The sequence below is a fragment of the Muntiacus reevesi genome, chromosome 2, assembly GCF_963930625.1.
Source record: "Muntiacus reevesi chromosome 2, mMunRee1.1, whole genome shotgun sequence".
NCBI classification, from domain to species: Eukaryota; Metazoa; Chordata; class Mammalia; order Artiodactyla; family Cervidae; genus Muntiacus; species Muntiacus reevesi.
In genome coordinates this window covers 198,502,368-198,529,042 of record NC_089250.1, presented here as the reverse complement: position 1 = coordinate 198,529,042, position 26,675 = coordinate 198,502,368, and the positions used below count along the sequence as shown (strand labels likewise).

The following is a 26,675-nucleotide window of genomic DNA, read 5'->3' as shown; positions in this document are numbered from 1 at the left end:
TTGTTATACTAACTTAAAAAAAAACTTTTAAACTTAGCCTCATCCTATACCTGCAAAACCAGGAGTTCAGTATGTCTGTCATGTTGTTTAATATATATAATATGCATTAACTGATGAATGAATAAACAAAATGTAGTATCTATAAAATGGAATATTATTCAGCAGTAACAAGGGGTGAAGTACTGACACAGGCTGCAACATGAATGATCCTTGAAAGCAGGAAGACACAAAAGGTCACATACTGTGATCCCATTTGTATGAAATGACCAGAACAGGTAAATCTATAAAGACGGAAAGTAGGTTAGTGGTCGCCAGGGACGACAGGAAGGGGAAATAGGGAGTTACTGCTAATAGGTACCAGGTTTCTTTCTGGCATGATGGAAATGTTCTGGAATTAGGTAGTGGTGATGATGGCATAACTCTGTGAACATACTAAAACCACAGAACTATACACTTTAAAATGGTGAATTAAAAATAAATAAATAAATAAATAAAATGGTGAATTTTATGAAAATGTCAGCTCAATTTTTGAATTGCAAACAAACCTCCCAAATTTCTAACATGTGACTATTAAAAAGGTTCATCTGCTTACCAACTTGATAAAGCCCCTTTCTAAGCATCATATGGGTATCAAGCCTGGCAAAATACAGGCACAGTATGAATCTTTCTCCCACCAGAATGGAAAGAAGAAACTCAGTCTTGCATCTTGTTGTGATTCCCAGTGAGACAGGAATTATGTCTCTCACTATCCAGCCCTGTCCCACCCCAGCGGCAGGTCTGCCAGGTCCTACCTGATCTCTGTGGGTCCCTCTCCAGCCCGCAGCCGCCCGTGAACAGCATCTCCGCCTCCCTGGCCAGCAGCATGTACCGGGGTTCGTCTTGCATCCCATCATACTCCCCACCCTCATCACAGTCAGTTGTCTCCAGGGCAGTATTGTACCAGTGGAGAGCCTCTGGCCAGCTCTGGGACCTTGTCAGGAGATATAGAGGAAAAGAGCAAGTTACCATGGCAACAGGACAGGAAGGAGGAGGCCCATCGGCAGGAGGGACAAGTCAGGGATCCCAGTGGGGCCACTATCTATGCTTCAGGACCCATAGTATCCAGTGCCACCCAGCTAAGGGCTGTCATTCACCCTGTAGACCTATTTATTTATTACAATAGGGGTCAAGTAGTTTTCCCTAACGAAACTGAAATGATTTTTATCATTTTTATCATAAATGAAATTATTCAGTACAATAATTTTCCAACAGATGGAAGTCGAGTATCTTGAGGAAAGGGAACATTTCTCTAGTCTACATAAAATCACCCTACAGGAATTCCCTGGCAGTCCCAGTTAGGACCTGGGGCTTTTATTGCCAGGACCTGGGTTCAATCCCTGGTTGGGGAACTAAGATCCCACAAGCTGCAAGAGGTGGCCAAAAAAAAAAAAAAAAGAAAACCACAAAAAACAAAAAAACTACCCTATGGGTTTGCATTAGCAGTGGGTGGTATCCCAACCAATTTGCCCTATAACTCGTGCAGGAGAGGAGGTGGTTGGGGTACCCTTCACCAAGGCCCCCAGAACCTTCTGACAGCGGTCATTCAGCCCTTTCTTTCTCTGCCTCTGCTGGCCAGCTCTGGCTTTCCTCTAGAAAATGAAGGGCTGACCCCAGAATAGCTGACTTCTTCCTTCTGACTCTGTCCTTCACCCTCAATTCTTTCTTCTACGGCTGCACAATGGCCAAACCCACAAAGGCAGACACAAGGTCCAACCAAATCTGAGCAAAACAAAATAAAGACTAAATAGGGCAGTGGGCTCTTTTCCTTGGGGTGTACTGATGCATATTACCAAACACGGGAGTAACTATAGCACCGCAGGAAAGAGCAAAGAGAGACACAGATAAGAAGGTCTGTGTGCCTCATGAAATGTCCCTGAGCTACAGCTCTATATATAAACACATATATATGGACCCGGCTTCACCCTTCCGTCTTAGCTCCCGTCAGTCGTGCCAGACTCGCTGGGTCACTTTCTCCTCCTCGAACGTGCCAGCTCCTGTCTGCCCTTTGGCTTTTGCACCTGCTGCTCCCTTTTCTTAGAACATCCTTCTTTTAACTCTTCCCACACCTGGCTCCTCATCTCTTCAACCTCAGCTCAGCTTCTTCAGGGACGCTGGCCCCAAATACTCTATTTTTTACCATTACCTCCAACTGTAATTCTCCTGTTTACTTATTCACTTGTTTATTATGGTTGCCCTGGCTAGAATGGAAGCTCTAGGAAGGCAGGGACTGTGTCTGTTTTGTTCGCAGCTGCATTCCCAGGGAATAGCAAATAGCACAGCCTCTATAAATGTCTGCTGAAGCAGCTGGCTGGGATGGTGTCAGAAGATAATCTTGACTCCATTTTATTTTATAAAAGGACATTATTTGAAAATTATTTGTGGCACATCCAGAAGACTGGTGTTTGAACAGTGGATTGGAAACCACTAAACTAGCTGATCTCAATTCTTTCAGCTTTGACCCTCTCTGGTCTTGAAAGGCAAGGCAGAATTGCTCCCAACACATTAAATATAAAAGAAGGGAAAAGGGCCTACTCTCTTCCCACCCACCCCACCCAACTCCACACCCACTGGTTAGCGTGTCCACCATGCCTTGAAATTTCCAATGACTTTTCCATCTCCTATGAGATGGTAACTTCTGAGAAGGTCAAACCCCCTTAACTGCAAATAGCTGACTCTCATTAATGCTCCCTGAATGGAAGAGGCTGGGGCTGCTTGGAACGAGGAAGAAGAGTAAGAGAAAGACTTTGGAAGATGCTATGGAAGAAAATCTTGATAGATTTAACTACACAAATATTAAAAACCAGCATGTCCCCAGACCCAATAGACAATGGGCACTGTGTGGCAAATGGTCTCCCTGCTGCCCTAAATCTATGGTAGCCATCTCTGAAAAAAGGTTTTAAGTCAACTCATATACCAAAGAGCTAACAGCCTTAAAAAAATAAAAATTTTTACAGGGAATTCACTGATGGTTCGATGGGTAGGACTCCATGCTTCCACTGCAAAGGGCATGGGTTTGATCCCTGATTGGGGAACTAAGATCCCACATTCCACAAGGCCAAAATATATATGTGTGCTGTGCTTAGTCCTCAGTTGTGTCCGACTCTTTCTGACCCCATGGACTGTAGCCCTTCAGGCTCCTCTTTCCCTGGGGATTCTCCAGGCAAGAATACTGGAGTGGATTGCCATGCCCTCCTCCAGGGGATCTTCCCAACCCAAGGATCAAACCTACATCTCCTGCATTGCCAGGCAGATTCTTTACCATCTGAGCCACCAGGGAAGCCCATGAATACTGGGAGTGGGTAGCCCATTCCTTCTCCAGGGTACCATCCTAACCCAGGAATTGAACCGGGGTCTCCTGCATTGCAGGCAGATTCTTTATCAGCTAAGCTACAAGGGAAGCCAATATATATGTAAAATTATTAACAAATCAACAACAAAAAACCTATCATCTCAAATAAAAAGAGAAAGTAGACAGAGGACATAAAGAGAAAACACATATAGTAAAGATTTTTTAAGGGCCTCAGATTTTTTAAGGGCCTCAGATATTCAATGCCTAGTTCCCCACACCCACATGGTCGTTACCCACTGCACTCAGTGGCGTCATGCGTGTGTATTAGTCACTCAGACGTGTCTGACTCTTTGTGACCCCAAGGACTACAGCCTGCCAGGCTTCTCTGCCCATGGGATTCTCCAGGCAAGATTACTGGAATGTGTTGCCCTTCCCTTCTCCAGAGGATATTCCAGACCCAGGGATCGAACCCTAGTCTCTTGCATTGCAGGCAGATTCCTTACCATTTGAGCTACAGGGAAGTCTCAATGGGCATCATAGATGTTGGCATCTGATTTCAGACAAAATCATGTCATGTTTGTTTTGTTTACCTCCCCTCCGCGTCAGTGATTTTAAGCCCCCTAAGAAGCAGGCTATGTATAGTCCACTGGAGAAGAGATGAGAAGACCTAAGTTTTGGCCCTGCTACTTACTGGCTACTTAACTGCGGACAAGCCCCTTCACTTCTTAGAACCACACATCCATAAAATAAGCCTCTAAATGCTGCCCGGTCTGTGTCAAAGAGATGTGTTGATTCTTTCATTCAAACAACCACTGTATCCCAAGACTATGGCCAGAGGGATGTTAAGGTCACCAAGAATAATTTGGAGGTGGCCAAGGACTTGTTTTCAAGGTGTTTTCAAGTCTACCGATAACTCTTGCCATTTAGAAATGAATAAGATATGAATGTTTAAAATCATGTTTTCTTTTCAGAAAAAAAAAAAAAAAAAACAACCACTGAACCAGACCCTGTGCTAATCACTGGCACTGAAGAGATGCAGGAAACCCAATTCTAGCTCTCAGTGAAATAAAATCACAGATATGAAGGCACACCCAAATATAAAGGAATATTACTGTTACACAGCAGGTAGCTGACAAACGTTTGCATGACATGTAATTCAGACATTTCAGACCCTGAGAGCTTGACATGACAGAACCACAGTCCTGACTTTGCTTCTAAACTCAGTGAGAGGGAGGTGAGAACATGACTCCCATAGGAGGGAAGTGCCAAGCTGCCCCAATCCTGGAGGTCTGGACACTGTCCCTTCCAGAAAGCCACAGGCATCTGAGAACAAAGGGGGAAGCTGAGATCCACTGGGAGCCAGTGAGCAGTGGGTCCCACTGAGAGTTGAATTCCCTCAACCGCCCACTGCTCCTGGACTTCCGGGACCTCCCACCAGCCAAGCCAAAGACCCGAGATGAAGCTGCCATTCTCCTCTCTTGCCACCAGAGAATCCAATCCTGGTATCTCTGCCAGAGGCATAAGGGAAAAGGTGTTAATACCTATAGGGTTGTAGCTGTCAGGGGTCTCCAAAAAGTGAAAAAAAAAAAAAAAAAAAAAAGTGAAAGTGTTAGTTGCTCAGTCTTGTCTGACTCTCTGAGACCCCATGGACTGCAGTCTGCCAGGCTTCTCTGTCCATGGAATTCTCCAGGCAAGGATACTGGAGTGGGTAACTATTCCCTTCTCCAGGGGCTTTTCCTACCCAGGGATCAAACCTGGGCCTCCTGCATTGCAGGCAGATTCTTTACCATCTGACCAACCAGGGAAGCCCAAATCACTCTGGAAAACTCACACCAGGACTGAACTCCCCTGGAGTTCATTTCCTTTCCTCCACTCCCTCTTAGAAGTGGAAACAGTAAAAACAAAAATAGGAAGAGTCCATTAAAATCACCCCTCATCCTATCATCTGGCAACAACTGGCTCTAGACCTGATGCTACATATCCCTTCAGACTCTTTCTCAGACAAATCTTTACATAAAATGGCTAAGATGCCATTTCTCTCTCACTTTATGTGCCAGTGAAATTACAGGCATCATCTCATTTAACCCTCACACAACCACACACAACCGCCCTAGGGTGCAGGTTCTATCAGTATTCTGATTTTACGCAATGAAGAAACTGAGGTCAGGGAGGTGAACCTACTCGCTCACGGTCACGGGGCTGGTACTCGGGGGAGGCACACCTGGAACCCAGGTCTGTTCTGATTCCAGAGCGCAGGCTCCCACCTGCATCCCAGGTTCCCACCAGTTCCACCTGAGCCACGGCCACAGTACCTGTCGGGGCTGAGGTTCTGGCCGGTGTCAAAGGCTCGTGCCACCAGAATCATGCACTGTCTGTCACCAGCTTCAGCTGCCTTCAGTAAGTAATCAAATCCTTTGGTTTTGTTCTCTTCTGTCTCCTGTTCATACAAACCAAAGAGGGGGAGAGAAAAATATGAGCATTATATGTGAGGGGCTGCCAGAATCTCATACATAAGTCTTTTCCCTGTTTCTTGAATTGAGAGCTTCAGGTTGAGGCTGCTATAGAACTGCGCATTGTGAAAAAGAGAACAGGGCTTTACCCTGCTGCAAAGAGCTCCCTGGGGTTCTCATCAGGCAGGGAGAAACGGAAGCTTAGTCCACTCCCACCTCTATCTGATGTGATTCTGCCAGAGACCACATCATCCATCTACCTCCAACAGGGGCTCCCAGCTTCCAGTTCTTTTAAATTTTTTAGCAACTTTATCGAGATATAACTCATATAACTCATTCATTTAAAGTGTACAACTCAGTAGTTTTTAGTATATTTACAGACTGTGCAACCGTCACCACAACCAATTTTAGAATATTTTCATTAAGTCAAAAAGAAATCACAACACCATACCCTTTAACTATTACCTCCCAATTGCTCCCCATCCCACCCAGCCTTGGACAACCTCTAAACTACATTCTGTTTCTAGAGATTTCCCTATTCTGGGTATTTTATATAAATGCAAGCATATAACAAGTGGTCTTTTGTGTCTGGCTTTTTCCACTTGCCATAAGGTTTTCAAAGTTCATTTCATACAGCTTCTATCCATGTTTCATTCTCACTTATGGCCAAAAACCATTTCATTGTATGAATATGCCACAATTTGTTTATCTGTTCATAAGTCATCAGGTGATGGACATTTGGATTGTTTTCATTTTATAGCTATTCTCTGTGAACACCTGTGTACAAACTTTTGTGTGGACGTATGTATCTATTTGGGGAGGGTTATATACCCAGGAGTAGGCTTCCTGGTGGCACAGTTGGTAAAGAATCTGCCTGCAATGCGGGAGACCTGGGTTCAATCCCTGGGTTGGGAAGATCCCCTGGAGGAAGGTATGGCAACCCACTCCAGAATTCTTGCCTGGAGAATCCCCATGGACAGAGGAGCCTGGCGGGCTACAGTCCACGGGGTCGGTCACAAAGAGAGGAATATGACTGAGCACATATACCAAGGAGTGGGGAAGCCCAGGTGGCACAGAAGTAAAGAATCTGCCTGCCAATGTAGGAGGCACAAGAGATGCAGGTTTGATTCCTAGATCGGGAAGATCCCCCAGGGTAGGAAATGGCATCTGACTCCAATAGTCTTGCCTAGAAAATTCCATGAACAGAGAAGCCTGGCAGACTACAGACCAGGGGGTTGCAAAGGATTGGACACAACTGAGCAAGTGAGCATGCATACACAAACCTAGGAGCAGAACTTCTGGGTCACATATAACTCTATGTTTAGCCTTTTGAGGAGCTGACTGTTTCCCACAGTGGCTATACCAATGCATTTTCCCATCTGCTTTTATTCTGCTTCTCCAAGATCGATCCAGAGAGATATTTTAAGCCCAAGTCATGTCATATTACTCTATCAAAGCTGCTCTAGGACTTCTTATCTCACTTGGAGACAAATATAAAGCTCTCATAATCAGTCTATGAGGCCCTTCTCAACCTTCAGGCTTCAAGAAGTGTGGCAGGGACTACCAGTTGTCCCCCATATCCATTATCCCCTGCCATATTTTTGCTGGCACATGGCTGACCCACTAAAAACTACATTTCCCAGCCTCCCTTGCACCTGGAATCAGTCTCTTAATAACAAGAGGGCTATCCATAGGGACTTCCCTGGCAGTCTAGTGGTTAAGACTCTGTGCTTTCACTGCAGGGGGCACAGGTTCAGCCAGGGAGTCCGCCAGTTCAGTCGCTCAGTCGTGTCCCCATGGACTGCAGCACACCAGGCTTTCCTGTCCATCACCAACTCCTGGAGCTTGCTCAAACTCATGTCCATAGAGTCAGTGATGCCAGGATGTCCAGTCAGGGAACTAACATTCAAGAAAGGAGGCCTATCCAGTCATTCATTCCCTGTCATATAAACCCATCTCGCACTTAAGAATGATGCTTGGCACAGGAAGTGCTCAATAAAGGTCTGTTATTTTTATTTCTGTTGGAAATATTTTCATTTGTTAATTATTACCTGTATTTACATTCTTTTCCATCTGAAAGGTTTGCTGTTGTCAACAATAACCTAGGACACTGCTCAGAGTGTAGGAGCAGTCAAAAATATGTGCTGGATTAGTGGGCTTTCCAGGTGGTGGTAGGGGTAAAGAACCCTCCCGCCACCACAGGTAGACGTAAGAGTCATGGGTTCGATCCCTGGGTCGGGAAGATCCCCTGGAGGAGGGCATGGCAACCCACTCCAGTATTCTTGCCTGGAGAAATCTCCGTGGACAGAGGAGCCTGGCGGGCTACAGTCCATGGGGTTGCAAAGAGTGGAACATGACTGAAGCAACTCAACACGCGCTTAGCACAGATGAGTGAATGTCTTAGCAAGATAATACGAAAAGGTCCAAACAACGGGGGCCATGGGGAAAGCGCGAGATGGGCCAGCAGCTTTTCAGGGCACTTGCCCATGTGTTTTATTTTTGGCTGTCAGAGTCAGTCCTAGAGAGAAAGGCCTTTAAGACAACCTTCAGATGAGAAAACAGAAACAGCTTCTACATCCCTTTAGAAAGGGGCTTAGGTGCGACTGGCGTAAACAGATTGAAAAGGGTCCCTGGTCCTGGCCCCTCACCACTCATTCTGGGCCTCGGCATTCCTTTATTCAGGCTTCAGACACTTCTAAGTATCCTCTCTGTGCCAGATGCTGGGGAACAGGCCGATGTGGCAGGAATACTGGAGCTGGCTCGACAAGCTCATGAAAAATGATGTGACAGCAAACCAGTCATAAAACACAGACTTTATTAAAAATTAAATTATGTTAACTTACAGTTAAATGAAAGGTAACAAACACCCAAAGCTCATCACTTCCTAATTATTTTACTCTGCTTTAGTGTTATCTATGGTCTTGAGGTTATTAATATCCATTGCAGGGCTTCTCAACCTCAGCACTAACGACATTTTAGACGGGATAATTCTGTTGTGTGGGGACTGGCCTGTGTGCTGTAGATATTTGGCAGCATCCCTGGCCTCTGTCCACTAGACGCCAGCTGTATTCCCAGAGCTGTGACGACCAAGGTATCTCCTGATACTGCTAAGCATCCCGTGGAGAAGGAGGATGCCCGATTGAAAGCCACTGGCCTATGGAATCTGCATAGCGGAAATGCTACATAACAACGCACTGCTATGCGTTCCCTCCAATTCTGTGCTCAGTGATGTTATGTTAGTACCTGGACACTGGCCACAGTGGGAGCATTTACACCAAGAGATGGTAAAATATTAATAGTGCAGATTCATTTAAAAGTATGCTGTGTCTGTAGCCATTACACTGTGATGAGTGCAAGAAACTGGAGTCTCTTCAGTATTTAAAACTATCATCTGATTCAGCAAAGGAGTCTTGCTCATGTCAGCAGCGAATAAATGAAGCTCCAACTCTGACAAAGAGCGTGCTTTTTTCACTTCCATTTTACTCATTAAAGTAAGTGAAAGTGTCAACCAGTATTCACGTCAGAACTTCACTCCTTCTTCATCAACCACAACCAGAGGGAGGCTACAGGTATGAGCGCCACAAAAGTTAGTGAAAGAATTCTGTAAGGATAAACTAACCATATGGAATTCACAACAGAATATTTTTATTATTGTTTGTAAACCATACTCTCCACTTTCTTTTATCACTAAATGTCTAATAAGCCTACATACATATATGAACAGAGATTCCCTCCCCACCTGCAAGAACCAGTCATTAAGCATTTGCCAACATACCACTGGCTAAATGAGATGTATTCAATCCAGCCCTCAGGGAGCATGGAGACTAGAGAAATGAGGGAACTTTCATCCACCTGTCAAATCCCCCTCTCCCCAGCCAAACTTGCTCTTTCACCATCTAAAACAGGAAATAAAAATGGTGTAGGGGCTTCCCTGATGGTCCAGTGGTTAAGAACCTGCCTTGCAATGCAAGGGACACCCATTCAATCTCTGGTCAAGGAAGATTCCACAAGCCGCAGAGCAACTAAGCCTGCAACCCGCAACTACTGAAGCCCACAAGTCTTAGAGCATGTGCTCCACAACGAGAGAAGCCACCACAATGAGAAGCCTGCACATCACAAATAAGAGTAGCCCCCGGCTCACCACAGGTAGAGAAAGTCCACGTGCAGCAATGGAGACCCACCGTAGCCAATAAATAAATATATCTTTAAAAAAGGCTTTGAGTTATCCCTGTGCATGCATGCTTAGCTGCTTAGTCACGGCCAACTCTTTGCAACTCTCTGAACTGTAGAATGCGGGGTCTTTCCAAATGGACAGATTTCATTAGTTAAGATGAGGTCATACTGGAGTAGGGTGGGCCCTAAACTCCATAGGACTGTTGTCTTCATGAGAAAAGAGACACAGAGACACAGACAGAAGGCCATGTGAAGATGGCAACAGACTGGAGTGATGCGCCCCAGACTAAGGAACACCCCAGATTGCCTCTACCCACCAGAAGCTAGAAAATCATGGGTATGTTGACACCTGATTTTGGACTTTGACATCTAGAACCATAAGAGAATGAATTTCTGTTGTTTTAGGCCACCCAGTCGGTGGTTATCCCTTATGGCAGTTCTAGGAAATGAACACCCTCTTGGAATTACATATGATGATGAGAAGATGGAGGAAAAGGTAGGAGGGAGATTTTTCACTGTAAACCTTTTTATATTAAAACACCCTCACGGATTTCTGGCACACCCGTCCAGTCTGGGGCCCCCTCTCTGGCCTCGTCTCCTGCACCTCCTCCTCACACCCCATGCTCCAGCTACACCAATGGCCTCATGTCCTCCAAACCCCACCCTGGCTGTCTCCCCAGGACCTAGACCCACGCTGTTCCCTCTGCCCACACTGCTGCTCCCACCCTGTGCCTGGCTGACTCCACTGGGTCTTCAGGTCTACCTTAGGGATCACGTCTTTCATTCATTCCACAAATGAATGCTGAATCTGGAGTCTGTGCCAGGCCTGTTCTAGTCACTAGGGAATGACAATCAGGAAACCCCAGCTAAGGCCCTTCCCTCATTTGTGTGCAGCAGTATCTTCTGTTTCTCCCATTGCACCATGTTGTAACTGCCTGGGAACACGACAGTCATCTTTACTCAGACCCCAAAGCCAGAGACCAATTCTATCAGAGTCAGCTAACTTGGAAGTGCCGGGCCCCAGAGTGGTGACCAGGAAATTTCCAGGGCATAAACCCAGGGAGGGAAGGGTGATGGGTGGACTGAGCTCCTCTGCCCATGGGATGCTCCAGGCAAGAATACTGGAGTGGGTTGCAATTTCCTTCTCCAGTGGATCTTCCCGACCCAGGGATCGAACCTGGATCTCCTGCCCTGCAGGCAGATTCTTTACCATCTGAGCCAGCAGTTCAATTCAGTTCAGTCACTCAGTTGTGTCTGACTCTTTGCAGCCCCATGGACCGTTGCACGCCGGGCCTCCCTGTCTATCTACCAACTCCCAGAGTTTACTCAAACTCATGTCCATCGAGTCGGTGATGCCATCCAACCATCTCGTCCTCTGTCATCCCCTTCTCCTCCCACCTTCAATCTTTCCCAGCATCAGGGTCTTTTCAAATGAGTCAGTTCTTCGCAGCAGGTGGCCCAAGTACTGGAATTTCAGCTTCAGCATCAGTCCTTCCAATGAATATTCAGGACTGATTTTCTTTAGGATGGACTGGTTGGATCTCCTTGCAGTCCAAGGGAAGCTACCAGGGAAGCTCACAAACCCAGAGAAGTGGGAAGGGAGGCGGGAGGGGGGATCGGGATGGGGAACACATGCAAATCCATGGCTGATTCATGTCAATGTATGGCAAAAACTACTACAATACTGTAAAGTAATTAGCCTCCAACTAATAAAAATAAATGAAAAAAAAAAAGCCCAGAGGAGGAAGGGTGATGGGTTGACTGAGCCCCCACCTGCTCACCTTCAGAGAGACATCCGCCAGGATGTGGTGGGGCAGCTGCGAGTACATGAGTCCCAGGCCCACGATGGCCTCCAGCTCGCCCAGGTCGGCCGCGTGCTCCAAGTGGAAGACCGCCGACTCCCGGTCCCACTCCTCGTCCTTCTCGCAGAAGCGGCCAGCCTCATGGTAGCGCACCATGGCCAGATGGACCTGCCGCAGATGGTGGGTGGGCCTGGCTGCCTGCAGGTTGCAGCCACAGCCCAGGGGCCCCCAGCCAGCCGGGGAAGCTCCGGGTTGGTGCAGAGAGGGCATCACCATACCTTCCCCAAAATGGACTTCCCGATTTTCTTCTCGAGGTCCAGAGCATTGAGCCTCTGCACTTCCAGGGCCACGGCCGAAGGTCTCGGCAGGTGGAGGCGGGAGGAGTTGAAGAGATTCCACTTCTCCACACAGACCTGGGGAGGACCCGGTACTTACAAGCCAGAGCAGCGAGGGGCTGGGGATGGACGCACCCTCCCAGCTACGAAAGCCAGCCTGGCAAGTTAGGGGGCGTGGACCCGTGTGGTGTCAAGTTTTCTTGGACAAAGGGGGCCTATTTCCAGTCTCCCGAATGACGCCAGCTCATGGGCACTGAGGCAAAGCTGAAGCACTAGGACCCAGAGGCTAGCACCACGCACGTCGGAGAAGGGTCCCCTCACTTAACCATCTGAGTTGGTCAGGGAGGTTTGACCCTGAACTGCTGCCCACACAAGGCTCCAGAAGAGCCTGACTACAGAGCCGGCAGCACATCCACTGTGCTTTCTTTGCACAAGCCCAGGGTGCTTCTGCTGTTGGGCTTAGAAAATACGCCATGTCTCCCAGCTAAAGACACCCTTGTCCCAAGTTCTCACAGGACAGAGCCAGGCTGCCTGTTGTGTGCATACATGAGTGTGTGTGCACGCCTGTGCTAAATATCCTACAGTGCCCAGGGCAGCCCCCACAACAAAGAATGACCTAGTCCAGAGTATCATTGGTGCTGTGGTTGAACAACCCTGACTCCACACCATGCTGTGGCCTTGAGCTGATTGACAGATACCTCATGGTTAGTAAATATTGCATGTATTGCATGGTAAGTAAATGCCATGTGATAAATAATCTGTGTTCTGGAAGCAGCAAGAGACAAGCCTGCCCTGGTTATCAGGGAAGGCTCCTGGGGGAGGTGCCACGGGGTCCAGCCTGGGAGAGCAGACAGGCTTTGAGGAGATATGACCATGGAGGAGGAAGGACCTTGCAGGCGGGAGACACTCGCCTTAGCAAAGGCTGGAGGGCCAGAGGTTCAAAGTTGTGGCTCAGAGTCAGCTAGAGAAGAGGGTTCCTGAAGCTGGTCTTTCCCACACTTGCCTGATGATAATCACCTGAGCTGCTGCTTAGAACATTAGCCGGGTAACCTGGGGAGAGTCGCTTAAGACCCTCATTTTCTTGTATGTCAAAAGGGGATGAATAGGGTTAGCCTGTCTCACTGGGTGGCTGCAAGAAGTGTTCATAAATTAACACTGGAAGGAGCTGAGGGGCGTGGCCACCCTAATCTCCTCTAATCCTCCCTGCTGATCCCTCAGCACCCCACCCAGGGCAGGAGCTGGAAAAGTATTTGCCAAAGGGATTGGCTCCTTTGCAAAATCTTCTTTTAGAAGATGTATGAATTGCCCGGGCAGGCAGAAATGATGTGACATGAAGGGGGAGACACAGAAAGAGAGCCCGGAAAAGACAAGCAGCAGCCGCGACGAGGATCCCCGGGTGTGCATTACCCTTCCGGAGCTTCCCAGGCTGTCTTCATCCGACTCGTACCTCCGGTTACCGTTCGAGTGGCCCTGATGGAGGCAGAGGTCAGAGTGATCCAAAGAGCGGCCCTTCCTTCCAAGAGCCGCCTCCTGGGGAATGGGCCCAGCCCTCTCAGGGGCCCTCCTCAGGGAACTGGCTCGGCACCCCCAGGAAGCTGGCACATTTGCCAAGCAGAAAGGATGCTGGGAGACAGGGAGGACTGATGCGCTGGTCTCACATGTGCATAGATGGAACAGATTCAAAGGCACAGGATCCTGGTAGGCAGGCACTGAGAAAACTGGCTTCTGAGAACAAGCGCTTCTTCCCTTAGCCAAAGCCCCCATTACCTGTCTATATTAGCAGTATCAAAGCTGAGACCAGAGGCTCCCAGCAAGGCTGCCTTGATGCCTATGCTCCATGCTGGCACTGGGCAAAAGCTAAGCAGCTGTTACTACCTAAAATCGCCCTCACCTGAATGCTGCTGGGAAGACAACTTAGGGCATTCTCCATCCTCTGGAACCCTCCCGAGGGACTGCTGGAATCCTGTGCCTTTGAGCTGGGCCCTTCTACCTACACCAGCACCAATCTGGCCCACTGCCCAGCATCCTCTCTGCTCAGCAACCAGAGGTCCCTGCTTCACCGTTCGATGCACCTGCCATTTTCAACCGTGTGTCTAATCCCCCATGCTTGTCCCCTTACTAAACTTACTAGTCCCCATTACCTGTTTTATCTTCTGCCCCGCATTTATCTGAAATGATTTATATATTAATTTACTTTATGCTCTTAAGACCCACTCACATTCCCCCCTAGTTCTCTATCCTTCTGGACAACTAGGCAACAGGGGACTCTGTTCTCATTTCCTGGGGGTTCCTTACAAGCTCTCTGGGCTCTGGGTCGTCCAGGTCACCCCGCTTCTCACTGGGGTATCCGCTGTCCCCACTGTTCTCAGAGTCCTGTGGAGAGAAGATGGTTCTAGGGTCTCAGAGGTCCTCTGAATATCTGATGGTGATACCTGGAATCTCATCCATATGCTCTCTCTCTTTTGCCCCATCTCCTCACTTAACATTCTCTTCCTCCTGGGTATTTGGCTGGGTAACAAGGGAGCAGTAAGAAATAGTGGTGAAAAACGTGGGCTCGAGACGCAGACTGCCTAAGCTCAAATATAAGCTTTGTGACTTGCCAGTTGTGACCCTGGACAGTTGTTCAGCCTCTCTTGAGCTTGGTTTCCTGAGCTGTGGGAATTCATTATAGCACCTATATCAAGGGGCTCTGAGGATGAAATGAGGTGTCACACTCAGAGCGTGGATCATAGTAAGTGCTATTATTAGGTGACTCACCCATTTTACAGGCAGAAAAACAAAGGCTGGTTTAAAGGATAAGACCCAAGGATAAAAATGTAGCATTGAAAACAATTATTTACAACTAAGCCCTTTGCCAAAACTGCACAGGTCAGTTCGGCATATTTTTTTATTCTATTTTTTTTTTTTTTTAATTCTTCTAGATCTGAATTAGAGAAAGGAAATCTAAAAGGAATCTGTAAAAGGAATCTGGTATAATTTAGAATTTCTGAAACTTCAGTCATTTGTCTATCACTGTTGAGTTACGATCATATCTGCATGCCACCTGCATCACCATTCAGCTAAAACTTTTATTTTCTTCCTTCTTTATTTCACTGAGAGACATTTCAAACACACCAATAAGAATAGAGAATTCAAAAATGAACTCCTGTGCCCCCGTTGCCAAGTTCCAACAGCTCTTAACACTAGGCCTTAGTTACTTTAAATCTTTTATTTCTAAAAGGAATTGAAACACTTCTGTTAAAATGGAGACTTCTTATGAGTCTCTTCCTCACCCCATTCTCTTCCTTGAAATAAAACTCCTCTCACGAATTCATACTTCTCTTTTATAATTTCTCCTTAAATAAACCATTTCATTTTACTTAATATATTTTTAAAAGCAGCTTGGTATCACTACCATGAATGTAAAACTTGGATCAGTCTCCTAGACAGATGGGAGCCATGGGACACACAATGGAATCCTTGGCCTCCGGTCTGGCCAGGAATCCGCTCCACCCCAAGGAGCAGTGTTACCCTAAAAAGGCCTCTGCCCTGGTTTCTAGACGCACCCCAGGCTTCCCACTGCCCTCCCCCAGGCCTTGCTCTCTGTGAGTCAAATAACTATTCTATTTTTTTAAACTATTTCAATTTTAAAAATTGAGATATAATTTACAGACAACTAAACTGAGGTGTTCAGTGTGCGGAATGAAAGGCTGTTTTTGAAATCAGATCGCAGGCTATACTCAAAGGCTCCAGGCAGCCCCCTCCTCGCACCTACTCTCTGCAAGACTTTGGGCTACATATGCCATCCTTGGTAACCAGCCCCGCACCAGGCCAGAGTGCCTCACTCAAACCCAGCTCTGCGCTTTCCAGCTCTGGGACCCTGGGCAAGGCAGCCAGCCTCTCCAAAACACAGCGCTCTCATCTGAAAAACTGTGGAGAGTAAGATGAAGGACAGCAGTACGCAGAGGCGTTCAAGGCCAGATGGCCTGGGTTTGAATACTGCCCCCATCACTGATTGACCACGAGCAAGCAGCTTACCTTTCTGTGCCCCCGTTTCCCCACCGCTAAGTCAGGGATAATGACAGCACTGCCCAAGCAGTGCTGGGGACAAGCAGGTGGCTGAGGCAACAGCTGGGAGGGAGACTTTCCACCTTGCTAATCTTCCTAACATTTTCCTTTTCAACCTTCTCTGAATTTCTAAAATTCATCCTAATTCTAGAAAAAAAGTGAAAGTGAAAGTCGCTCGGTTGTGTCCGACTCTTTGTGACCCCATGGGCTCTACAGTCCCTGGAATTCTCCAGGCCAGAATACTGGAGTGGGTAGCCTTCCCGTTCTCCAGGGGATCTTCCCAACCCAGGGATCAAACCCAGGCCTTCCATATTGCAGGTGGATTCTTTACCAGCTGAGCCACAAGGGAAGCCTTAATCCTAATTCTAATTCTAGAGTAAAACATAAAAGCTATTCTGAGAGGAGCAGAAGCTATCAACTAATTCACAAGTTATGTGAGAATTAAATGAGAATTATCTATCAGACTCTTAAAACTGTCTGCCCATAGTGACAATTCCGTATGTGCAGCTTTTCCTACTTTCTTCTATCACACAAGAACTCCGCGAAGCAGTCAGGAGTGAAGCTGAACCTTCGCAGCTGAGCGGGCAGCTTAAGGTACCATTGGCTTGTGCAAGTGTGACATTTCTGCAAAGTCTGTTTAAAAAATTCTGATGAACTTCTTTTATCACATAACTTCTCTTTTTCTTATGTCACATAACAACAGGCATATGTGAATCTACTCTTTCAACTGTAAATTCTATGAACTCCAAATGCAGAATAAGTATTTCTGATGTAAATAAAGGGTTTAGATTGAGATATTCTAGTAAGTGTAAATTACTCACTGGATTTCAAAGCCTTTAAAAAAAAGCAACACACAACTTGTATTTCTTTGTTTTGGCCCCACCATGCAGCATGTGGGATATTAGTTCCCCAACCAGGGATGGAACCCGTGTCTTGTACAGTGGGGGGTGTGGAGTCTTAATCACTGGACTGCCAGGGAAGTCCCTCTAATGGATTTTTAACTTGACACTGTGACATATGTTCCTCTGAATGCAAATATGTCATCTACAGTGTCTTACAGTTGGATCACGAAGAGGCTGTAAGGAAACCTGTTCTGCTCATCCGACCTGGGAGCATCACAGCTGCCTGTGCTGTGCATTACACACTGGACAACCAGCAGAGCCCCTTCTCCCCCAAGACACACACTCGTGCCCAACCAAACCCAGGGCCGAGCCCAGCATGTACCAGCAGGTCACACTGCTGCTGACTTGGATTCTCTGCTCCAACCACCTCTGGAAACGGAAATGGACCCAGCTCTGCCCAGAGGCGGCTGCCTGTGCCTTCCTGCCAGTGCCCCGAGCAGACCTGGGCTGCCCCCCTCTGAATCTGACGACTCCTACCCACCCCCTCCACTCACCCGGTGGCTGTCCAGAGGGTCCTGGTCTCGGGGTGCCATGTTATCGAGGTCGCTGAACACAGGCCAATCTGGGCAGGGAGAAAACAGAGACAGGTAGCAGTTCCACAGCTGGAAGAGTTCATGAGATCCATCTAAGCCATCCACAGCTGCCACCAAGCCTTTCTTCTCTTTAATTTATACTTACTTATTTTTTGGGACACACCACATGGCTTGCAAGATCTTAGATCCCTGACCAGAGATGAAACCCAGGCAGTGAAAGCAGAGTCCTACAGAAAGCACCTCTGGACCACTAGCGAGTTGCCAAGCCTTTTTTATTTGACATTTATAAAGTACAAAAATGGGAGAAGATAGTTGTTGGCACCTGAGAGGCCTCAGTTCTTCTTTGAGAATTTACCCAGACTCTCTACATGCCAGCTGCCTGTACTTGTCCTGAGTAAGTGGCTTAGCTGCTACATTGCCTCGGGGTTTTCATAAGGCAAATGGTGATATAATTGTGTATCGTATTGATCAGCATTATGCACTTGACCTAGGGTCAGCCCTCAATGAGGTGCAGTTGTGAATGAAAAAAAAAGGCATTTGTCCATTTGGGGTACCAACGGGAGGTACAAATGGGGTACAAATGGGAGGTAGCTACAAATGGGAGAAGTTTTAGATGGTTTAAAAACCAACAATTTCCTGGTAGATTCCAGCCTTTATCTCTTGTCCCAAACCCCCACTAACCAAATCTGGCTTGTCTGCTGTTTTTATGCTTTTTTTAAATAATTTTTTTAAAAATGTATTTATTTATGTTTGGCTGTGCTGGGTCAGTGGCCGCGTGCGGGCTCTTTCTCTAGTTGCTACAAGCAGGGGCTACTCTCTGGTTGTAGAGGAAGTGCTTCTCCCTGCAGTGCTTTCTCTTGCTGTGGAGCATGAGCTCTAGGGCAATCAGCCTTCAGCAGTTGTGGCGTGTGGGCTCAGCGGTGGCAGCTAGCAGGCCCCAGATGCAGGCTCAATAGCTGTGGTGCATGGGCTCAGCTGCCCCGTGGCATGTGGGATCTTCCTGGGCAGGGATCAAACCGGCATCCCCCACATTGCAAAGCGGACTCTCAACCACTGGACCAACAGGGAAGCCCTCTTAGATAGGTTTTAAGAAAGTTTTTCATATTTTAAATGGTTGAAAAAAATCCAGCCTACTTTGTAGCATGTGAAAATTACATGAAATTTAAAATTCAGCAACCATACAGTTTTTTGGAACACAGTCACACTGATTTGTTTTAAATATTGTCAATGGTCATGTTTATGTTGCCCACAAAGAATAAAATATTTACTCTCTGGGCTTTTAAGAAACAGTTTGTCAACTCCTGCTCCAGACTATTCCCAAGGCCTTTTGGTGGTGATGTACAGGCTTCTTTAAAAGATCGTCCTCTCCTGCTCCCCTGGGGCTTCTTTCAGCTGAATAACTGACCAGTCCTGCCAGTTCTTCAGCTCAAAACCATGGAGTCAGTCTTGCCTCTCCTCTTTCCTGCAGCTCCCATATCTGTATCATGAGTAAAGTCTGTCCATGAGTAAACTCTTGTCACTTCAGCTTCAGAATTAATGATTGCTGTTTTTCTCCTGTGACCTAATCACATGATGCTAATTGGTTTCTGAACCCTGAACAACCTTCAGATTCCTGCAAAAGCCCTCTTTGACTGTTACAGACTTTCTTTTAAGATACTAGTCTTTATTTGCTAATACTTTATTTAGAACTTTTGCCTTGTATATTTTTAAGTGAAGTTGGGATAAAAGTTTTCTTTTTTGGTGTTTTGTCAAATTTTGGTGTAAAACTTTTTGCAAATTTCAATCACTGAAAAATGTTATCTTGTTTTCTACAATACAGGTGGTTTTTACAGCATTTGGATGACTGCATCTTGAAAGCTTATTAAAAGAACTCATCCATAAAGCCATCTGGGCCATCAATCTCTTTGGTTGGCATGTCTGATTTTCTAACAGAAGTGAAAGCCAATTTAGCCCTGTTCTACCTGGTGCTTGCCCACTCCAATCACAATAACCAGGGGCCAAACCATCACTCACGGAGGTGGTCCAGTTTCTGGCTGTGTGGTGTGGCTGAAGATGGCGAGGAAGGGAGAGAGTCAAAGGTCACGTCACTCATGTTGTCATCTCCGGAGTTCTCTGAGAGGCGAAGGAGCAGTGGGGGCCGGCTCCCCGAGAGGGTCCTCACCCGGGGGCTCCCGCACTTTTCCTCTGTCCCCCTTAAGATGGTCTTGGCTGACTGCTGGAGAATTAACAGGGACATGGACGTCACATAGGCACCTTTTGGGAACAAGGGGTTCTTCCTGTTGCCTGTTGGTCCCTCAAAACTTGAGACCCTTTCAGCCACAGAGGCCTTAGGGACTGGCAGAAAATCTAAAAATAATCAGAGGGGGATTAACCCGAAGGCCTCTATAAGAAGGGGCATCTGGAACATGAGCTCCGAGGGCCAGCACTGCCAAAGTGATGGCCACTGTTCATAGCCCTGAGCTGGGGGATGTACTGAAGAATCCCAAGCTGGTCTTTGACAACATGGCCTTATATTTGGTCCATGTACTGGGGGTGGTAATGGGGGTTACAACAGGGACACAGTGAGGTGCTCAGAGAGCCAAGATCAAGTCTTTTTTGTCAACACATCACACAAACCACAAACCACACACACCGCACTCACTATCTGTACACATCTGGTCCCCTCACTCTGGGCAAAAATGGACCCAAATCAAGCAGACCCCAATTCCTCTATTACTGGGGATAGTTAGGAGGGCTGTGTACACTGGTTCAAAAGGGGTGAGGGACACAGATGGGACTAAGATTCTTCTAGCCACAATACTCTTCAATTAAGCATCGCGGGGCCTGGGCCACCAGCGCACAGGAAGCAGTTTTCTGGTCCTGCAGCAGAAGGGCCCTGCCAGCCCACCTACCAGCAGCTTGGTGTTCTGATTCACTGCATCCCTCTCTCTTGGGGACAGGTCAAAGGGAGCGAGGCCCATGCTCTTGCAAATCCGGTTGCAGGCATGCGAGTGAAAGAAGAGAGCCATCCCGCGGACACCTGCAGACAAGAGTTGGGGGTCTGGAGCATTATTCTGTTTTGGGGTGGGGGCAGAGCAGCACTGAGCACCCTAAATGTGGCAGAGGCACGTGCAAAACATGCTAAGCAGGCAGGGGCCAGACATCCCAGACTCCCATCTCCTCAGTCTAGGGCAGGCCCATATACCACCTTGGCCTGCTTGCCCGGGTGAACAAAGAGCCTGGAGATTTTGCAGGGAAGTGTGGTCTCTGGGGCCATGCTGGCTTTCCCAGCCTACCGAGGTTTCCATCTCCAAAGTCAGTGCCCCTCTCCGTGTGGATCTGCGGGTCGGTGTAGAGGTCGCCCACGCCCTGGATGTCCACCACAATCAGCTGGTGGCCAGAACGCTCAAACGTGAAGTGGCTGAAGGCCTGTGGGGCGAGAAGAAGGAAAAGGTGACCGCAGAGACCAGGCTGTGGGCTGCGTGGACACCGGCAGACACTGCTCTGACGGGCTGTGGTACCCCAGCTCTGCCCATGTTGGGGGCCTTTCTCTGCAGGGAGGAGCATACAGAGGCAAGGACAAAGGGGGCAAGGACAAAGGACATGGGGCTCTGCAGGGGCCTCACCTGCGGTGTCAGGCGCACGTTGTCATCACGGACGAAGCCCGAGTTGGAGTTGTACTTGATGTATTTGCCCTCGATGTAGTGTTCCAGGTGGAACAGCGGCCGGCCCGGTCTCTCCTTCAGCTCTATGACGCACATCTGCATGATGTCCACCTGGTGGGAAGGCGGGAGGAGTCAGGAGAAGGGCAGGGCGCAGGTGGCACCCTCCTCTGATAAGAAACTGGAGCAGAAAGGTTGAAACTGCTGACGGTCCCCAGAATCCATTCCCCTTTTCCTTTAGAATGAAAACCCCTGCTATGGCCTGAATAAAGAAAGTGAAAGTGAAGTCGCTCAGTCGTTTCCGACTCTTTGCGACCCCATGAACCCTACTAGGCTTCTCTGTCCATTGGATTTTCTAGGCAAGAGTACTGGAGTGGGTTGCCATTTCCTTCTCCCGGGGATCTTACTGACCCAGGGATTGAACCGGGTCTCCCGCATTGTAGGCAGATGCTTTACTGTCTGATCCACCAGGGAAGTCCATGGCCTGAATGGATCCCTCCAAATTTCATCTGTTGAAATCTCAATGCTCACAGGTGATGGTATTAAGGAGGTGAGGCCTTTGGGAGGTGATAAGGTCAGGAGAGAAAAGCTCTCATGAATGGGATTAGTGCCTGGAAAAAGAAACCCCAGAGAGCTCCCCTACTCCATACATCTGTGAGGACACAGCAAGAAGGTGCCAGCATGAACCTATAACCCATTCTCCTGTATTTCGTTACAGCAGCCCAAATGGACTAAGACAACCTGAGTTGTAACAGGATGCACAGCCATCCAGCAGAGATGACATGGCTTGGCTTCCCTTGCAGCTAGATGTGGCCACGTGACTAAGCCCAGCCAATAGGAAGCAAGTACCAGGGATGATGCAACTCCAGCCTGCCCTTTCCTTCTGGCATTCCTGAGGGTGTAAGGTGGACACCTGCCAGTTGAGCCAGAATTGACCATGCATGCGGTCCAGGGCAACTCCTGGCAGATGGCAAACAACGAGATAGAAGGAACCAGGCCTCTGGATGACAAGGAGGTGAAGCACCAGCCCACCCTGAGGCCCACCTAAGTGAGGCTATTCGATGAGACGGCAGGAAACCATTTTGAGTTAGCACACAGCTGTGAGTCTGTCTGCTAAGCAACTTAGCCTGCATCTTATGCTAATACAGAGAACTTGGGCAAGTTATTTCCCCAGTTTGTGCCTCAGTTTCCTCACCCGCGGAATGGGTATAAGGATGAAATCTGTTGGTACAGGAAACAGTCTGCCAATGTTTGTTGATGTCATTATTATCAGCAGACACAATTCTAGAATGATACATACCAAACCATAACATTGGTTCTTTCCCTACAAAGGGGAATCACAGGGAGCTCAGACATTCCTTGCTAAATTTTGCACCAAGTGTATGTTTAATTTTGTACTCAGAAGAAACTGTATAAGTACTGTATATGTTTGTAAAGTAGGACAGGGAAGAGCTGGGACTCTAACTTTGACCTGTTACACAAGGTCACACCCATCGTACCCTGTCAGTGTCGACGCCACCCACAACAGGAGCCAGGTCTTAGTTTCCCAAGGAAATGACCACCCAAGAAACTCTTTGGCTGAGTCAAGGAAGACAACAGCTGCAAAGGCCAAAGGGGTCCAGAGCTGGGAGCTGAGAACCTCCCCAAACGTGGCCTCAGTTCTGAGAACCAGCCAGAGGGGAAGGAGCAGCTGGTTCCCAGCGGATTCCTGTCCCCAAAACTGGCTCTATCCCTACAAGAAAGCCTGTGGCAGGGCCACTGACTTGGCCAGAAGACAACTGGGTGAGGGTCAGTGGCAGAGACACATCCTCAAGGCAACGGCCAGTTCCTCCTCAAACAACCACATTCCTCTCCCTTCATCAATTCAACCACCTTATTATTCACTGAGCACCTATCTCTGGGATAGAGCAAATAAGACAGATAAAATCCTTGTCCTCAGGGGAGAGAGACAACTGAATATACATGAATAAATGCATGAATAAGACTCTTTCAGATACTGCCAACTGCTCTGAAAAAAAGAAACCAAAACAAACAAAATGACATGACAGAGTTACTTCACCTTCATTTAGGATGGTCTAGCACAGCCTCATAGCTCAGTCAATAAAGAATCTGCCTGCAATGCAGGAGACCCGGGTTCGAATTCTGAGTCGGGAAGATACACTGGAGAAGGAAATGGCAATCCACTCCAGTATTCTTGCCTGGAAAATTCCATGGACAGAGAAACCTGGTGGGCTACGGTCCATGGGGTCACAAGAGTTGGACACGACTTAGCAACTAAACTACCTCCACCAGCACAGCCTAGCTGAGGAGGTGACGTGAGATGAAACCTGAAATGTAAGGACTGAGAAGATGCAGTGATGCAGCCTTGGGGCACAGCCAGTTCAAAGGTCCTGAGGCCGAAACAAGAAGGGAAAAGTGGCCAGGCTTGAGTGCATGAAGTCACAGCCCCTGAGGGTGGGAATGTGGCTTCCTGTGTTCACACCAAGTATGTTTAATCAAGGGCTCTGCAAACACTAGGCACTCAACAAATTCTGCTGGTTGCCTGGAAACGTGGCTCTCCTGAGGCACTCAGAAGATGGTACCTTATAGCTAGCAGGTACACCAACAGAGGGAGAGCTGAGCTGTGAATTTAGGTAGAGCAAAGGCCTAGCTCTATTTTCTAGCTATTTCCTCAAATGCATGCAGGCAACAGGAAATTGTGCTTGGGTTCAGGTCACCAATACCCTGGGGGCTCAAGTGAAGAAGCCAAGAAGCCCGCCTTTCCAAGGGGCTTGGAAAGTCTGAGCTTTCCAGGAATAAGCCCTGGCTCCATCCCTGTCTGTTTGGGCAAGAAACTAAACCACTCTGTGCCCTAGATTCCCCAGGGACAGATAAGGAATCCATCCCGAATGCCCTCTCCTGCTTTTTGTTGGGAGACAGCAATCTCAGTCCACCTAGTCTAAGAGGAAGGACCCATAACCCTGACTCTAAGGGTGGGTATAAGGCTCAGGCCTGCCCAATCTGCATATTCCCACCTCCTGGCCATCATGATTGGCTCAGTGATAGGCATCTGACCTAATCAAGCTAATGAAATCCAGTTCTGAGACTTTCATAGAAACTTATGGGAAAACATGTCATTCCATCAAGGTTGCCAAGAAATAGAAAGGGAGCCTGCGGCTACTGGGGTCAACATAGTCACTGCAAGTTGAAAAGCTGCCTAAGTGATGCCAACACAGAAGAACATTGAAGCTAGAGCTGGAGGAAGACTTCCAACAACCTCAATTTGGTCCTGCATCCAGCTGTGCCTGTGTGTGTGCATGCTAAGTCACTTCAGTCATGTCCAACTCTTTGCGACCCTATGGACTATAGCCTACCAGGCTCCTCTGTCCATGGGATTCTCCAGGCAAGAATACTGGAGTGGGATGCCATGTCCTCCTCCAGGGGATCTTCCCAACCCAGGGATCAAACCTGGGTCTCCTATGTCTCCCGAATTGGCAGGTAGGTTCTTTCCAACTAGTGCCACTTGGGAAGCCCCAGCTGTGCCTGCAGTCAGCCCTATTTCTCAATTATAAGAAGCAATCCGTTCTCCTTCTGGATTAGGCCTATTTAAATGGATTTCTGTCATTTGCAAACAAAAATCCTGACTAACAGACCCTATGCATAAATGAAATAAAAACATTCCAACTTGCACCAACGTCAGAGCTCTATTTTTTGTTTTTTAAATTTTCTTTTTCTCCTATTTTTTGGCCACACTGTGGAAGCATGCAGGATCTTAGTTCCCCAACCAGGGTTTGAACCTGTGACCACTGCAGTGGAAGCATGGTGTTTTAACCACTGGACCACCACGGAAGTTCCAGAGTTCTGTTTTAAGAATAAATAACTTTTGGCATACAGAGTACTTGACCTGTCAGGCTCCATAAATGATGGGTTTTATTAGCTGCTGCTAAGACAGCAAAGAAGGGGGCCTGTGACCGGCACGTCCATCGCCCTCATCTCCAGATCTGGGCTACGGTGCCCTGGGCTGCGCTGGTGTAGGAATGTGGAAGGCAGGGGTGCCACACACCTGCTTGGGGGGCTTGTGCCGATTATACTCCTCTCCCCAGAGCTTGGCCTCCATCTGTAGACGCACGTCCTCGAAGTACACGTCCCTGTCCACGGACTCGATGTAGCGCTTTGCCACGTAGTTGGAGGCCCCCTTCCACTGCTGGGTGTGCAGGAAGTTGGAGAGCTTCTTCCTGAGGGGAGAGGCATCAGGGGGCCTGCCTGACGCTCTGGGGCTCACTGGGACCCCAGCCCTAGTCCTCAGGACAGGGAGACCCTGCCTGATCTGGCTGACAGAGTCAGGAACAAAATGCAGGAGGTAGGAGGGGCTTCCCCACCCCACAGCATCCTTCAGAGATCTGGGAAGGGGGGGTCAAGGGACATACTCCCTGTTCTGCCCAAACCCATCCCTACAGCCTGGCCCAATGTGTGGTCCAAGTAGACAATGTCACAGAACCCCTGATCTCAGGAGCCTGAGGGCATCTGGGCAGGGCCCCCAGAGGCAGGCTGAGTCACTTACGTCCTGAAGCACTCCCTCATTGCTCCCCGGCCGAAGGGCTGAAAGACATGACACAGATATGTGCAAACCTCATGGGCAAAATGGTGAGTTATACATGCACTCTATGTGTATGGAGCTCCATTTATACGGAGTACAAAAACAGGGAAACCAATCTCAGGTAATAGAATTCAGGGCGGTGCTTACCCTTGGGAATAAAGGAGTAGTGACTGGGGCTAAGAGGGTCTTCTGGGGGGTGCCAGTGATTTTCAGTGTCTTGATCTGGGTACTGGTGACACATGTGTTCACTTGGTGAAACTCATCAAGCCAGACATTTTTCTGAGTGTGCAACACACTACAAAATGCTTCGCAAATAGACCCTGCTGCTTCCTATGCAGGAACTTCTCTTCTAGTTGATTCTTTTTTTTTTTTTTTTGCAATCCACTGAGTTCGTCTTGTTAGATGAACAGTATTAAGTGGTGACTTGCAAATTTTGAAAACTGATACACACATTCACAGTTCACTGATTTTCAACAAGAGTGTCAAGAAGAATCTTTGAATATATATGATCAATATATGAAATGTCCAGAATAGGTAAATAAACAGAGACAGAAGTGAAATTAGTGGTTGCCCAGGGCTGGGGAAGATGAGGGAATTGGAGACTGACTGCTGATGAGTATGTATGAGGTTTCTTCTAGAGATGGTGAAAATGTTCTGGGACTGATGGGGTGATGGCTGCACAACTCTTGACTATACTAAAAACCACTGAGCTGTTCACTTTAAATAGGCATGTGGTATGGTGTGTGAATTATATTCAATAAAGCTGCTACAAAAGATAAAATAAATACACAATAGAGAATACCCTAAAGCTTAAAAAAAAAAAGAGGATGTGGAGGAGAGGGAGTGGGCACTGCAGATGGTCAGCCTGGACCGCACTGAGCTCGAGGC

At 47.7% G+C, this 26,675-nt stretch overlaps 1 protein-coding gene across 3 annotated transcripts in view; it reads right to left on the bottom strand.

The window, feature by feature from the left end:
• Nucleotides 1-26,675, bottom strand: part of EEF2K (eukaryotic elongation factor 2 kinase) — a 64,749-nt gene that overhangs the window by 4,042 nt on the left and 34,032 nt on the right. For 2 of the 3 annotated variants that reach the window (XM_065924479.1, XM_065924477.1), the window contains exons 5-17: nucleotides 25,752-25,789; nucleotides 25,254-25,425; nucleotides 21,176-21,325; nucleotides 20,846-20,978; nucleotides 20,462-20,589; nucleotides 19,584-19,785; nucleotides 17,532-17,599; nucleotides 14,384-14,461; nucleotides 13,496-13,558; nucleotides 12,032-12,166; nucleotides 11,733-11,921; nucleotides 5,641-5,765; nucleotides 792-970 (exon numbers count right to left, since the gene is read on the bottom strand). In XM_065924479.1, the coding sequence (XP_065780551.1) occupies nucleotides 792-970; nucleotides 5,641-5,765; nucleotides 11,733-11,921; nucleotides 12,032-12,166; nucleotides 13,496-13,558; nucleotides 14,384-14,461; nucleotides 17,532-17,599; nucleotides 19,584-19,785; nucleotides 20,462-20,589; nucleotides 20,846-20,978; nucleotides 21,176-21,325; nucleotides 25,254-25,425; nucleotides 25,752-25,789 (1,660 nt within the window). The remainder of the gene's footprint in view (nucleotides 1-791; nucleotides 971-5,640; nucleotides 5,766-11,732; nucleotides 11,922-12,031; nucleotides 12,167-13,495; nucleotides 13,559-14,383; nucleotides 14,462-17,531; nucleotides 17,600-19,583; nucleotides 19,786-20,461; nucleotides 20,590-20,845; nucleotides 20,979-21,175; nucleotides 21,326-25,253; nucleotides 25,426-25,751; nucleotides 25,790-26,675) is intronic. The other variant, XM_065924480.1, reaches the window with a different exon arrangement.